This window comes from Vombatus ursinus, unplaced genomic scaffold (genome assembly GCF_900497805.2).
Source record: "Vombatus ursinus unplaced genomic scaffold, bare-nosed wombat genome assembly UNPS02011700.1, whole genome shotgun sequence".
NCBI classification, from domain to species: Eukaryota; Metazoa; Chordata; class Mammalia; order Diprotodontia; family Vombatidae; genus Vombatus; species Vombatus ursinus.
This window is the reverse complement of record NW_020951478.1, coordinates 6,630,396-6,645,399: the sequence shown is the minus strand read 5'-3', so window position 1 is coordinate 6,645,399 and position 15,004 is coordinate 6,630,396. Positions and strand designations below refer to the sequence as shown.

The 15,004-nt window shown below is 42.0% G+C and overlaps 1 protein-coding gene across 2 annotated transcripts in view; it reads left to right on the top strand.

Moving 5' to 3' along the window:
* The first annotated feature begins 1,150 nt into the window (after positions 1-1,150).
* The window catches only part of FAM124A (family with sequence similarity 124 member A), a 108,284-nt gene continuing 94,430 nt past the window's right edge, over positions 1,151-15,004 (top strand). For both annotated transcript variants that reach the window (XM_027856921.1, XM_027856920.1), the window contains exon 1: positions 1,151-1,395. In XM_027856921.1, the coding sequence (XP_027712722.1) occupies positions 1,362-1,395 (34 nt within the window). In that variant the 5' untranslated portion in view covers positions 1,151-1,361. The remainder of the gene's footprint in view (positions 1,396-15,004) is intronic.

Below are 15,004 nucleotides of genomic sequence, written 5' to 3'. Positions count from 1 at the left end.
GGGTAATTTAAATGAACTCCAGCTTGCCGGCTGGGGGTGAGCACCATCCTGACCTCTGGAGGGCTTTTCCAGCAGAGGAGTCTTTGCTAATTATCCTCAGAGTAGCCTCTCACTTATTAGGGTTTTTTCTCTGGAGTTCAAGGTGATTTACTGATACTGGTGATCTCATTAATACAACAAACCCTGGAGACAAATATGATCCCGGTTTGTTTGTTTCAAAGAATGCTTTTTAAAATCAAGACAAATTAAGATAGAGAGGGGAACAGTCTTGTGGGATGGATAGCAGTTAGACTGATCTTGAAATAGGTAATAATGAATTCAGTGTTGCAAACTACGAAGAAAAAAAGAAGAAAAACTCACCTACGTGTCAAACCAGGTCACTGGTGGAAAAGAGATGCGGGAGCATCTTATCTCACCTTCAAAGTTCTCTCCTCTCTTTCAAATGTATATTCTGGGGAGACTAGGGGGCTTAGTGTAAGTTCCTTGATAGACGTTGATAGAAGCACCCACCCTCCTGCTCCCTTTCATAGTATCTAAGACTTAGAACTAGAAGGGAATTTAGCAGTCACAGAGTCCAACCCTTTCATTTTGCAGATAAGGAAATCGAGGCAGGGCATCACAGATTTAGAGCTGGATGGAACTTTAGAGGCCATTGACTCCAATCCCATCCATTTTGCACCACATCATAGATTTAGAGAACATATGAGGCCAACCCTATTCATTTTGCAGAAAGGGAAATTGAAGCACAGAGTGATTTGCCCAGAGTTTACTGAAGAAATGAATGGGGTGGAATTTGAACTCAGGTCCTCCTGCCTCCAACACCCTACACACTACCGCCTGTTCGCTCTCTTACCGGAGTCCTTAAGCTGAAGGCAGCTATGGACAGGAGGGAAAATGTACACAGAGCAGGCAGCCCACAAACGTCCATCCATGCACACGCGCGCGCGCACACACAAACACACACAAACACACTCACAGAGCGCTGGGAGGGAGGAGCGTGGCCATAGAGGCAGGAGAGGAGATGGGAGAGGGTGGGAGGAGGAGGAGGGGAGAGGGAGAAGGGAGGGGGACGCTCTGACACCCAGTGTGCACAGCCTAGCTAGGAGAAAGAAGGAGGCGGAGAAAGGAGGCAAAGGCGCCGGCCGCCGTCGCAACCAGAGCACCGATGCGAGAGTTGCGGTCGGAGAGCAGTGAGCGACCGCTGTCCCCGGACAGGACCCAGGCGGGCCCCAGTGGGAGGGAAGGAAGAAAGGAAAGGATAATGCCACCGCTGCCGCTGCTGCCATCCCCGGAGCCCGAGGAGGAGTCGTGACTCGAGCCTGCCATGGACCCGAAGGCGGGCGGGGGCGAGGAGGAGGAGGATGATTGTGTGGACTCGGGAGCTGAGACCGGCGGGTGAGGAGGGATGGAAGGGATACGGCTATCGGAGCGCAATTGGGGCTCGGGGGAGAGCGAGCGCGCAGGCTCAGCCGCTGCTGGGGACGCGAAAAGGGGGGCGGCGGGGGCTCCCCCAAGCTCAGTGAAGAAGCGGGCGTCCGAAAGGAGCGGGTCGGGGGCGACAGGGTCCTCCCTCCGTCCTTGGACCTTTCTACTCCACCGTGGGAGGGGAGAGTTAGAGTGGAGTAGGGAGAGTTTACATGTGGGTGTTACCTTGCTCTCCCGGCTGGGCTGTAGATCAAGCACCCCCACGGGGAAAGATCTGTCTTTCTCGAGAAGCAGAAGTTTTAGGCGGTTTGGGAGCAGTTACTAGGGAAAGAGAGCTCCAGGCCCAAACTGGAAGGAGCTTGGGGGCTGGGACCTGCTGGCCGGGGCCTGGGGATAGGTGAGACCTCTTGTATTGGGGAGAGAGTCTAGGAGTGGGTCTCGAGGGGGAAGGAGAGCTATTTCACCGTCCTCTCCACCACCTATCTCCACCCTCCCCTGTCTCCTGCCTTCGAACCTCCTACTAAGAGGGGATCGAGATGCTGTTGCACTTGTTGCTGCCCTGGGCTGCCTTTCTTCTTGCCCAAGCTACTAAATTCTGTCTGGGATGTTTGGGCAGGGTTAGAAAAGACTGCTCGCATCTGGCACCTACAAATACACACACACATTTGGTTTTGTGTGTATATGTGTATACATGCATGTGGATGTATATTTCTGTGTATACATACAGGTTAGGTGTTTAGATACTACAAATCAGGTTATTTTTTTTGGTCTGCATCCGGCTTTAGAGTGGGGCTTTAGTGCAGACTTCCTGGCCATAGCCCCCCTCCCCCCATTCCTCCCCCCTCAGTTGAATCATTAGAGTGTCTCCCTCCCTTCCTGAGTTTCAGACTCTCAACTTGTGAGATAAAGGGGAGGTGGGTAAACCCAGTACAATACACTTCTGATTATTTAAATGACATACCATTTCCTATCAGCCAGCAAAATAAAATAATTAGCTCAAAATATCAGTAGAAGAATAATTACTCTTTTCCTAACCACCACTGTTTTCCTGTATAGGACAAAAGGCTGAAAGCTCCTGCCAGGGCTTCCTACCCAGCTCCTCTCTCGGACTGGACTTCCCAGTGCCTTCCCTGCCCAGCCCTCAGGATATAGCTACTGACCTGGGATGACCTGGAGAGGAAAGGGTGGCATGTCCTCGGGAGGAACCTTGAGGGACAGAGACCTGCTTTAGAATCTCGTTATTTCCAAACTAGAAAATGAGCCTGGGGCCATTTAGGACTCATTCTGGGGTTTGGCTGAACTGCAGGGTAGACCTGGGGGAGTTCCTAGAGAGTACAAACTGAGTGGGCTGAAGTATTTAGCACTGGAGTTGAACTAGCCTCGGGCTTCAAGCTCTCCTTGGATTTTCCCATCCTAAGTCTGAGAAATTTAACCATCATGGCATTGATTTTACTGGGGGACTTCCCTGTTTGTGTTCAACTTTGACTTCAAAAGCCAATTATAATCTAAAGAGATTATAATTTCTAATTTTCAGCTCTTTTGTTGTTTTTGTAAATTTGTGAAGTTTATTAACTTTCCATTTTAGGGTTTTTGTTTTCCACCTCCTATGACCTGGAACAAGAATCCAAGAAGCCATAATAAGCAACCTATTCTTAGTTGGTGCAAACCTCCGACATTTCAATTCACTTCCAGTTTGCAATCTCTCCCTAAAACAGATAAAAGGGACTTTAGCTGGGCTGGTAGAAGGCACTGACCCAGATGGTGACATTATCCTTTAGACTTAGACAGTCAGCGGGACATCTGCTTATGTCTGCCAGCAATGGGTTGTTAATGCTGATGGTTTTATGGAGCTCTTTAGAGCCTGTGGTACTAAAACTGTGGCTGCCACAGTGCAGGCTTAGGTGAAGAATTTTTATTCTTTCAATATCATCCTTAAACTTTGAGGAGAGAAGTGAAAAAGATGCATCTCAGTAAGATATCATTAGCTATATTTATTAGGTTGCCTGATCTTTGACACATAGACTTTATTTTCTCCTCTTTTAAATGAACATTTGTATTTAAATCTTAGTTTTGTCATCCTTAGTTTCTCTATTTTTTTTTCAGTTCCCTGTCACAAAACAAAATTCCTTTTGTCAGATCCACCACCCTTTACTCTTCTCTCCAATAATTACTGGTTACTTCAGAATTCAAGTCAGTTTTCTGGTATCTTAGTGAAGAGACAAAATTTGTTAACTTTTGGGTTGAGTGTAGGGGGATTTACATCCTGAAAGCTTTCATAGCAATTTTCTTACATAGTTTCATGGAGACTTGTGACTTCAATACTTCTGGTGTGAAAACTTCCTCCTCCAATGAATCAGTAACTCATCTATAATACAGTTTTAAAGAGTGTGATTTGCCCATGCTCACACAGTTCATGTGTCAGAAGCTAGTCTTGAATTATAATCAATACTGTCATTACCTCTGGAAAGGGACTGCCCTATCATTCCACACAATGTCTTTGTGATTTCTCAGACGGTAACTCCATGCCTTGGCCATCACTCTATGATATGTGTTGTTCCTCCCACTACATGTAAGATCCTTGATCACTCTTTCATTTGTAATCTTTTGTTTCTAAACTCCTTCCATCTTCTGCCCTTCACTGAGAGACATGTCTCCCTCCTGATGACAGGGCTTCCCTTGCCACACTTCCATGCCCCCATAATTCACTGCTTGTAAACCAGAGTTCTCTTAGTTCATCATTGTCACTTCTAAACAGTCCTTCCCCTTTCGAGGTTCATGATTTCTAAATTTATTACCAATTTCAGATACTGATGGCCTTTATTGCTTGACCCCCAGATTATTCTATTTCCTTCTTCATTGAGTTCAGTGTTTGGTTCATAGTCTTCCTCACCTTTTCACCTTCTCTCATACTAGGGGACTTCAGCTTGCACACTGATATCCCTTCAAATACCCTAACTTCCAGGTTCCTCGGTTTTCCTCAGTTTCCATATTCCTTTACTCCATCTCACATAGAGATGATCAAACCCTAGATTTTGTCATCACCCAGAAGGGTTCTGCTTTCTTCTTCACAGCCTCTGAAATTCTTTTCTCTGATCATAGTCTTTTATTGTCCATCTTTTCCTGTGCTTTTAACCCCTACACACATACTCATACATACTACTTTTCCTCCTCACTATGACTTCCATGCCCTGCACCCCTCAGTTCTTTTTCAGGTGACCATCTTTGTATTAGCTGCCAGGGGTAGAGAACCTGTGCTCTCGAGGCCATATGTGGCCCTCTAGATCCTCAAGTGCAGCCCTTTAACTGAATCCAAACTTCACAGAACAAATCCCTTTAATAAAAGGATTTGTTCTGTAAAACTTGGACTGAAGATTCCCCACCTCTGACTACACTCTCCTTCCTTCTTTCTCTCAGCCCTTTGCTTAACCAGCTCTTGGTAGTGAACTTGATAGTGAATAACTTGATAATGTTCACTTGATAGTGAACAACTCCTCACTATCCTCTATCTTTAAATACCTTGCCTACGTGTCCCATTGCTGGTCATGCCTTACTAAATCCCAACCTCAGTTAAGTCTCACTATCTGCCGCCTCAATTATTCATGTGCTGTTGAATGGAGCTGAAAGAAATCATGAAACTATGCAGATGGATTTTCAAATTTCTGTTATCTATTCTCTTTCTTTCTTTCTTTTTTCTTTTGGCAAGGCAATTGAAGTTAAGTGGCTTGCGCAGGGTCACACAACTAGTAAGTGTCAAGTGTCTGGTCTAAGATCACATTTGAACTCAGGTCCTCCTGACTCCAAAGCCAGAGCTCTATCCACTGCGCCACCTAGCTGCCCCTTTTGTTATCTGTTCTTAACTGGGCCCTCACTCCAGCAAGGCAAATGTTCTGCTCTCTACAATTGTGTTAAACCTTCTTGTCTCTCCTTAAGCCTCATAGCCTCTTTACTGATGACCTTAACTCATATTGAGAGAGAGAGAAAGAGAGAGCATTTGTCAAAATGTTCCCTTTTCTCCACATCTTCTTCCATTATCACCTCTTCTCAAGTCTCAATTGATGAAGTAGCCTTTGTCTTTACCAAGGTAAACCCTTGTGCCCTTTATCCCATCCCCTCTTGACTTCTCTAGCAAATTTCCCCTACTATCATCATTCCTTCTTCACTAATCTTCAGTCTCTTGGCTCCCTCTATCTATTGGCTCCTTCCCTTCTGCCTATCTATATGCCCATTTCTCCTCATCTTTAAAAAAAAAAACAAAACAAAAACCTCTCCCTGGTCCTACAATCCCCACTAACAATTGTCCTATATCTCTCCTCCCATTTGTAGCTAAACTCCTTGAGGATGTTGCTTTCTCTCATTGCCTCTACTTTCTCTCCTATCTCTCACTTCTAAACCCTCTACAATCTTGCTTCTGATTTCGTTACTCAACTGAAATGTCAGTCTCCAAAGTTACTGATGGTCTCTTAATTGTCAGTCTTAATGGACTCTTCTCATTTTTTGTCTTTCTTGATTAGTGGTGTAGTGGATAGAGGACTGGGCTTGGAATTAGGAAGACCTGAGTTCAAATACAACCTCAGACATTTCCCAGCTATGTGACCATGGGCAAGTCAACTTTTGTCTCAGTTTTGAGGATGCCTGCCTCTCAGGGTTGTCATGAGAATCAAATGAGATAATATTGGCACAGTGCTAATCCATACTCTCCTCTCCTATCCCTCCCATATTTTCATCTTTTTGTATTATTGTCAGAGTACCAGCATCCTTCCAGACAACATTCAAACAAATATATACAAAGCAAGCTATATACAGAATAGATAGGAAATAATGTCTGACACATAGTAGGTGCTTAAATAAATGCTTCCTGTTTCCTTCCTTCTTCTCTATAGCCCTTGACACTGTTGATCACTTCCTCTTGGGTACTCTCTCCTCACTAGGTTTTCATGATATTGCTTTATCTTAGTTCTCTTTCTATCTATCCAGGAGCCATCTCTAGTCATCCTGATCTATATCTTGCCACTGGATCCAGATGGTTCCAGAGGAGAAAGTGAGATTGGTGACTTTGCATAGCCCTCACTCACTCAAATTCAATTCACTTGCAGGTCATGGCATCACCTTCCTGATGTCATGGTCCTCTTTAAGAATGAAGGACAAACAACAACAACTATCTATCCAACTACTCCTCTGTCTCCTTTGCTGGTTCTTCATCCATGTCATCCTCACTGTCCATGCAGATCCCACAAGGCTCTTTTCTGGGTGCTCTTTTATTTTTTGAGTTACATTATTTAACTTGGTGGTCTTATCATCCTCCATAGATTCAATTATCATCTATACGCAGCTAATTCCTAGATCTGTATATCCAGTGCTAGTCTCTCATTTGAGGTCATCACCCATCTCCAACTGCCTCTTGGACATCTCAGACTAAAGGCATTTCAAACTAACCATGTCTGAAACAGAGCCCATAATCTTGTGCCCTCCCTTTCCCCATATCTTTCTGTCTTTTGCTTCACTGTCCAGAGCACCTCCATTCCCCCCATCATCCAGGCTCACAAATTTGGTGATATTGTCAACTCCTCCCTCTCACTTGCCCCACATATCCAATCTTTTTTTAAATCTTTCTTTGTGACATCTCATATCCATCTCTTTGTGTCCACTCATATAGAAACAACCTTAGTTGGGAACCTTGTTGCTTCTTACCTGGGTTACTACAGTGACTTTCTGGTTGATCTCCCTGCTTCAAGCCTCTCCCTACTCCAGTCCATCCTTTGCTAAGCTGCCAAGGTGATTTCTGTTATGAAATATAGGTCTGACCTCACCACTCCCCTGCTCAGTGTGCTCCAGTGACTCCTGTTATTTCTGGGATCAAATATAAACTTTGTTGGGGATATAAAGCCTTTGAATCCTAGCCCCTTCTTATCTATCCTGTCTTCCTAAGCTTCTCCCCTCTCCATGCACTCCACTATCAGAGACTGCTGTTCCTTACATTCCATCTTTGACTTTGCCTTGTCACTGGCAGTCTCCCCAAGCCCAGAATGCTCTGCTCTCTCACCTCCACCTCATAATTTCCTCAGCTGCCTTAAAAAACTCAGAACAAAGTCCACCTTCTGCAAGAGGCCCTTTCTGTCCCCTTTGAGATGATCCTCCATCCACTCCCTATATATTTTATATATGTACCTAGTAGTTTGTGGGGCAGCTAGGTGGCACAGTGGAAGAGCACTGGCCTAGGAATCAGGAAGACTCATCTTTATGAGTTCAAATCTGGCCTCAGACACTTACTTAGCTGTGTGCCCCTGGACAAGTCTATTTATCGTGTTTGCCTCAGTCTCCTCATCTGTAAAATGAGAAGGAAAGGGCAAACCATTCTAGTATCTTTGCCAAGAAAACCCCATATGGGGTCATGAAGAGTGGACACGACTGAACAATATCACCTAGTGATTTATATGGTGTTTCCTCCATGAGAAAGTATGCTTCCTGAGGCCAGGGACTGGTGTTTTCTTGTCTTACTTGGTATCTTTACCACTTAGCACTATCTAGTGTAGAGTAGACACTTGTTAGCTGACTCATTGAGGGCAAAGAGCATCTTGCTTTGGTATTTGTATTCTCAGTGTTTAGCACAGTGCTTGGCAAGTGGTAAGTACTTTAAGTGCTGACAAGTGGTAAGTACTTAATAAATGCTGTTAATTCATTCATTTCATTCATAAATGGCATAACTATAAGGCCAAATAGAGACACCTCATGGCTCAGTGGATAGAGAGCTGGGACTACAGCCAGGAAGACCTGGGTTCCAATCTACCCTGTGACACATATTAGCTGTGACCTTAGGCAAGTCATTAACCTCTGTTTGCCTCAGTTTTCTCAATTGTAAAATGGGGATGATAATAATAGCAACTGAAAGGTTGTTGTGAAGGTCAGATGAGATAATATTTATTTAAGTGCTTAGTACAGTGCCTGGCACATAGTAAGTGCTTAATAAATGCTCATTCTCTTCCTTTCTTCTTCCCTTCCAAATCTCTATCTATATAATAATAACAGCTCACATTTTTCCAGCGGTGTAAAGCTTATAGAGACATCCTTCAGCCTTTCGAGCCTTATTCACGTTAGTTACCTTCACACATGTTGTGTTTTAACTAAACTGGCCTTCTGGCTGGTAAACACTTATGACATTCTGTGTCCCACCTCCCACAAGTGGAAAGTACATCTTCCTCTCCTCTGCCTCTTAGAATCTCTAGTCCTTTTCAGAACTCAGCACATACCACCTTCCACACAAAGTATTTCTGCATGCCCACAGCTGCTGTCCTTCCCCTCTAATAATTAGTGTTCAATTATATCTGACTCTTCATGGTCCCATTTGGGAATTTCTTGGCAAAGATACTGGAGTGATTTGCTGTTTCTTTTTGTAGCTCATTTTACAGATGAGGAAACTAATGCAAACAGGATTAAGTGACTTGCCCAGGATCATACAACTAGTAAGTGTCTGAGGCTTGATTTGAACTCAGGCCTTCCTGACTCCAGGCCCAGCACTCTATCCATTGTACCACCTGTCTGCACATATGGTAATATATCACCATAAATATAGATTGCAATTAATCAGTTTGAATGAAAGTGACAGTTAAAAACTTGCCTTGTGTAGATGTAAAAAGAGACCTATCAAAAAGATAGACTTTGTCTTTTCATTGTTTAATACTTGAATGGCTTTTTGCCCATTTGCCCAGCAGCAAGAATAAACAAAGAAACATGTTATGGCCAGTATTATCTACCCAGCTACCTATATATTGTTAATTTGTTCAAATAATTGTACCTTTCAGTTTTTAATTAATTCTCATGTTTTTTGCCCTGACATTCTTCTCTTTGCTTGGCATGGCATCGCTGCTGCCCAACATATTCTTCAAGCCAAGATTGTAAGCAAGGCTGTATTCTTCGGCCGTAATTGATTTCGGTTGGAAGCCACAATTTCCCAAATCCACTTGAAAGCGAGCTTTGTACTTCAGCATGCTTTTTAGTGCCTATGGCTCACAAGCAGACTGCTAGACAGTAGTAAACTATTTTAAGTAACTGAATCCCCTTAACAAAGGACAGGCAAGATTGTTTTGTATTTATATAAAGAAAATAGAACAAGTGAGGCCTGGCTTTAGAATGACTATTAGTAAGATTTGTCCACTGACCCGTTCTTTCAAGTAGGACTACACACTAAGTGGATTCATTTCTTCAGACATTGTAATCAAGCATTGTAGAATCACCTCCTTCACGTCATCCCTGAACCACTGAATCAGGGTCATACAATGCCCTTTACCTATGGCTCCCCTCCAGTTGATGATATCATAGAATTGGGAGATGAGAGCCAGGTCATGAATCTAGTGTTTTTAGAATGGATAGATAAGAAAGAATAAACTGAAGAAACCAAATCTGAAATAGATACGGAGAAAGGCAGGGAGAAGTCATAGTATTTCTTCTTTCTGATCAAGAGAAGGTGATACATTTATTACTTACTGTAGATATTTGTTTTCCTTAGTTAACCAAATTTACATAGTATCTGGTCCAGTGCCCTGGACACTTGCTGAAAGTTAATACCAATGAGATTTGTGGTGCAGTGAGTGATATTATACATAAAGGCAAAGGGGCTCATCAATTACAATCTTAAACTCTATGCCAATTTCCTGGGAAAGACTTTAGGAAAATATAATTGGGAACCCAGAAATTAGCCAAAAAACTCAACTGTTCACTGTTTGTGCTCACCAAGTATGCATATCATGTAAATGTGGGGGGGGGGCAATAGGGAGTTCTCAGGTCAACTGGACGAGTTTACTGGCTGTAATCTTTTGTGTGGGACTTGCCTAGGGCACATAGCTAGTAAGTGTCAAAGATAGGATTTGAACCTGTCTTCTTGATTTCAAGACCAACACTCTAGCCGTTAAGCTAAACTGCCTCTTATCGCTGTTATGGACAGATTAATGCAATTTATTTCCATTTACTAATTACATAACTATGGAGTCAACCCTAACTTTCCAACCCCTATAGTGTTGAGTTGATGAGGCCTCTCAAATGGCTCCTGAATTAGAAGCTGGCTGGAGCAAGAGATTCCGATATGGCGTCTAGTTGATGTGCATATCTAGGTAGAGAGATGTAGCTATATATGTGTGTGTATATGTATATATTATGTATATGTGATTATATGTATACACACATATCATGTATGTATGTATATGTGTACACACACACACACACACACACACAAGATGATGGTTCTAAAATGCAACCATACCACTTTGCTATTCATAAAACATGTCCCATACAAAATTTGTGAAATATCTTAATCAATCAATAAACAAGGATTTATTAAGTTCTTACTATGTTCCATGAAGCATGCTAGAGGCTGGGGATGCAAAGTCAGAAATGAAACAGGCCTTGCTCTATCCAAATCCACTTGAGACTAACTGGAGATGAATGTGGTGTGGGAAAGGGTGAGCATTGGTTCTAGAATTATAAGACATGGGTGCAAATCCTGATTACTTATCACCAGGTGAACCTAGGTAAGTCATGTTATTTTGAGGGACGTCAGTTTTCTTAGTTCGAAAATGAGGGAGTTTGATTCCAAATGAACTTTAGTTCATTCTAAGTCTTATGATTGTGCTAAGTCCTTGCAGCTAGGTGGCGCTGTGGATAGTGTTAGACCTAGAGTCAGGTAAACTCATCTTCCTGAGTTCAAATCTGGCCTCAGACACTAGCTGGGTAACCTTGGGCAAGTCACTTAACCCTGTTTGCCTCAGTTTCCTCATCTGTAAAATGAGTTAGAGAAAGAAATGGCAAACCACTCCAGTATCTTTGCCAAGAAAACCCCAAATGGGGTCCTAAAGAATCGGACATGACTAAAAAAACGACTAAACAACAAAATGGTTATTATATGATTAGATATGTTAACCTATCACATATGTGCAATCTATTGCATCCCCTCATGTGCTTTGGGATTAGTCATTTCAAATGGGAAAACTAGAAAATTATTAAACATTTTATTACAAAATTGTTGTAGTATTTTATCTCTAGTCATTAAACATCTTACAGATTTTACTATCTTAAACTAATAATAGAACTAGCCAAGTAGATTTGTCATATTTTAGCATTTACAAAAATGGACATTCTTTGAATAAAATGTTTCATTTGTATATTTAAAGTGTTCAAATCTGAGATTGTGGTGTAGCAGAATAGTAAGACAGGAAAACTGAGCTCTTGCCTCAGCTTTTCACTAGTTGACTGTGTAACCTTGGGAAAATCACTTTTTCCTTTCAGGGTTTCAATTTCCATACATTAAACAAGGTAATTGGACTAGACACTCTCCAAGATTTCTTCTGTTTTTCAAATTCTACAATTACTAAGGAATTTTATTTGATAAGGGAAAGCCAAATGCTATTTTTCTTTCATTCTTTTCTACTGGCCTTATGTTCTCTGTTAGGTCATTTAAATAAGCAATAGGAATACTTTCAAAAATATTTTTAGTTCAATATGTTCAGTTTTTTTTTATTGGAAAGAACCATGACATTTTAGCTTCTAATGACAGCTGCGAGTTGAGAGAGTATAATGAAGTACACACCCGGAAAATCAGGAAGAAAACATCAATTCATCCTAATGCCTTTGTCATTGAGTTGCCTAAGTCTCTAGCCAATCAACAGGGCTGACTTGAGATCTATGAAGAAAGGTTGTTGTTCTAGGACTGAGTGCGTGTCATAATGGAGAGACTATAGGATTTGAGGTCAAGAGACCTAGTTTAGAACAGTGACTCAAACATCTGCCAGATGTGACATTGGGGAAGACATTTCACCTCACAAGCCCTCAGTTTCCTCATCTATAAAATGAGAATGACATTTCTACTATTTCTTACGGGCTGTTGTAGGGAAAGTGTTTGGTAAATCTTACAGTGTAATAAAGATGGCCCAACATAACGATTTATATAAATAATCTTGGAAGCTGAACCAAGGAATTAGTACTTCAGCCCCATACCTAGAGAAATCTTGGAATACATCTTGTGTCTAAGACTCTATGAATCTGATTCACAGGGTCATTGGTTTAGAGATGGAAGGGACCTGAAAAGCCGTCTAGGTCATTCCCCTCATTTTAGGGTCTCCCGTATTCCGCATAAGCCCTGAAGGTAGCAGAACTATACTAGGTTCAGGGCAGTCTTTTTTTTTTCACCTTACAGAAAAGGTAAAAGATTCAAAGGAGTCATAGGAACCCATAATCAATCAATATATTTCCCTTTCTTTTCAAGTTCATTTTTTCCATAAGGTCCTAAAGTTATCTAAACTTGTGACGTGCCATGATTTTGACTCTGCTCAGAGAGAAACTGAGTTTGAAATTGGTCGATAGGTAGTACCCTAACATTACAGTGAACCCTTTTTGAGGTCTACAGATGCCTATGCCTTATGGTACCATCCTAAGGGCTTGGGTCCCTCTGGGAGGAAAACACATTTGGGAATGCTAGACAAGCAATCTCACTATCTTTTGGACCCATACTATCCACATAACTCACTGTAATAACAAGGCAAAATCCAGGCCCCTTACTCTTCCATATTGTGTCTTTAGTCCCTCTTCACCACTCCCATAACCAAAGTCAAATGCATTCTTTTCTTCTCTTCTCTCTTCTCTTCTCTTCTTCTCATCTCCTCTCTTTTCTTCTTCCTTCCCCTCCCCTTCCCTCCCTTTCTGTCCCTTCTCCTCTCTTCCCTCTTTCTGACTCATACTTCTCAGATAATTTCCATTGTTTCCAAAGATGACCAGATTCCTAAGCTCTTCAACCTGAAGTAATCTTTAGGGTATCTTCCAAGACACGTTAGCTATGAAGTGTTTCCTCCTTTAACTAGGAAGCTAGGATTCAGGAATGACATTGTCTAGGAACTTCACTCTTGGGCCATGTATAGGGGTGAGTACGTCCTTTTTCCATGTGCTTCTACCACAAGGAAGCTCTTGGGTGAGGAGGAGTCCCTCCTTCCTGCTGCACTCTCAAGACTTCTCCAGCAGTAAGACAAGAGGGAAAAGGGTTGAGAGTTTGGTTGGTTTCTTTTTATAGAATAACATGCAAGCAGGGTTCCTTCCAACGAGGGTTCATCCTGCCAAGAGTCCAAGTCAACCAATTTATCCTGCAGCCTCTGTCATTATAACTTAGCCTTTTGCTGTGTGACCTTAGGCAAGTCACTTAACCCCAAATGCCTCACCAAAAAAACAAAAACAAATACAAAAAACAAAACAACAACAACAAAAAAAAAACCCTTAGCCTCCAAGGGAGGGGTTCTTAATCTTTTTTGTATCATGGATCCCTTTGGCAGTCTGTAAAACTTAAGAATCCCTTCTGAGAAAAAACTACTTTTATATACATAGAATAGATAGTATCACAAAATAAATTTTATTGAAATATAGTTATCAAAATATTTTCAAAAACAAGTTCCTGGACACCAGGTTAAGAACTTCTGCTCTAGAGACATGCTGGTATACTTTACAGGGAGATGCAATCAAAAGTCCTAATGAAAAGCACAGAAGTTCATTATATTGATTCATTCATCAAGTATTTATTAAGAATCTACTATGTGTCACGCCTTGTGCTAGTGGCTGGGATATAAAGACCAAAACAAAACACTTCTTACCCTCACACAGCTTGCATTCTATTGGGAAGAAGCAACATATATACCTAAAAATAAATCTAAAATATATACAAAGTGGGTTAAAGGGTAGCTAGGGGGTGTAATGGATAGAGCACATTGCTTGGACTCATCTTTTTGAGTTCAAATTTGGCCTGAGACACTGACTAGCTGTGTGACCCTGGACAAGTCACTTCACCCTGTTTGCCTCAATTTCCCCATCTGTAAAATGAGCTGAAGAAGGAAAGGGCAAACCACTCCAGTATCTTTGCCAAGAAACTCCAAATGGGGTCATGAAGAGTCAGACACGACTGAAACAAATGAACACCAACAACAGGTTAAAGATAATTTCCAAAGAGAAGCCTCTAGCAACCAAGGGAATCCAGATAGGCCTCCTGTAGGAAAGGACACTTGAGCTGAGTTTTGAGGCAAACCTGAGAAGTAGTGCATATCCAGGCATGGGGGCCAGCCTATGCAAAGACCAAAGATGGTTTGTCATATATAGAGAATAGCAAATGAATTCTTTGTTGCTCAGTCATTTTTTGGTCATGTTTGAGTCTTGGTAACTCCATTTGGGGTTTTCTTGGCAAAGATACTGGAGTGGTTCGACATTTCCTTCTCCAACTAATTTTACATATGAGGAAACTGAGGCAAATAGGATTCCGTGACTTGCCCAGGGTCACACAGCTAGCAAGTGTCTGAGGCTGGATTTGAACTCAGGAAGATGTCTTCCTGACTCCAGGCCAGGCACTCTATCCATTGCACCACCTGTCTGCCCCAGAAAACAAATAAGCAAGTTTAATAAAATGTAGAGTATGTGAGGGAGAGAAATGTATATTAAGCTTTCAAATGTAGGCTGGAATCTGATTGTAAAGGGTTTTTAAGCCAAACAAGGAACAGCCTTGATTAACTGCACTCTTGCCCCAGTTAATTATTAGTAGTCCTTGACAATGAAATAGCAATGCCTT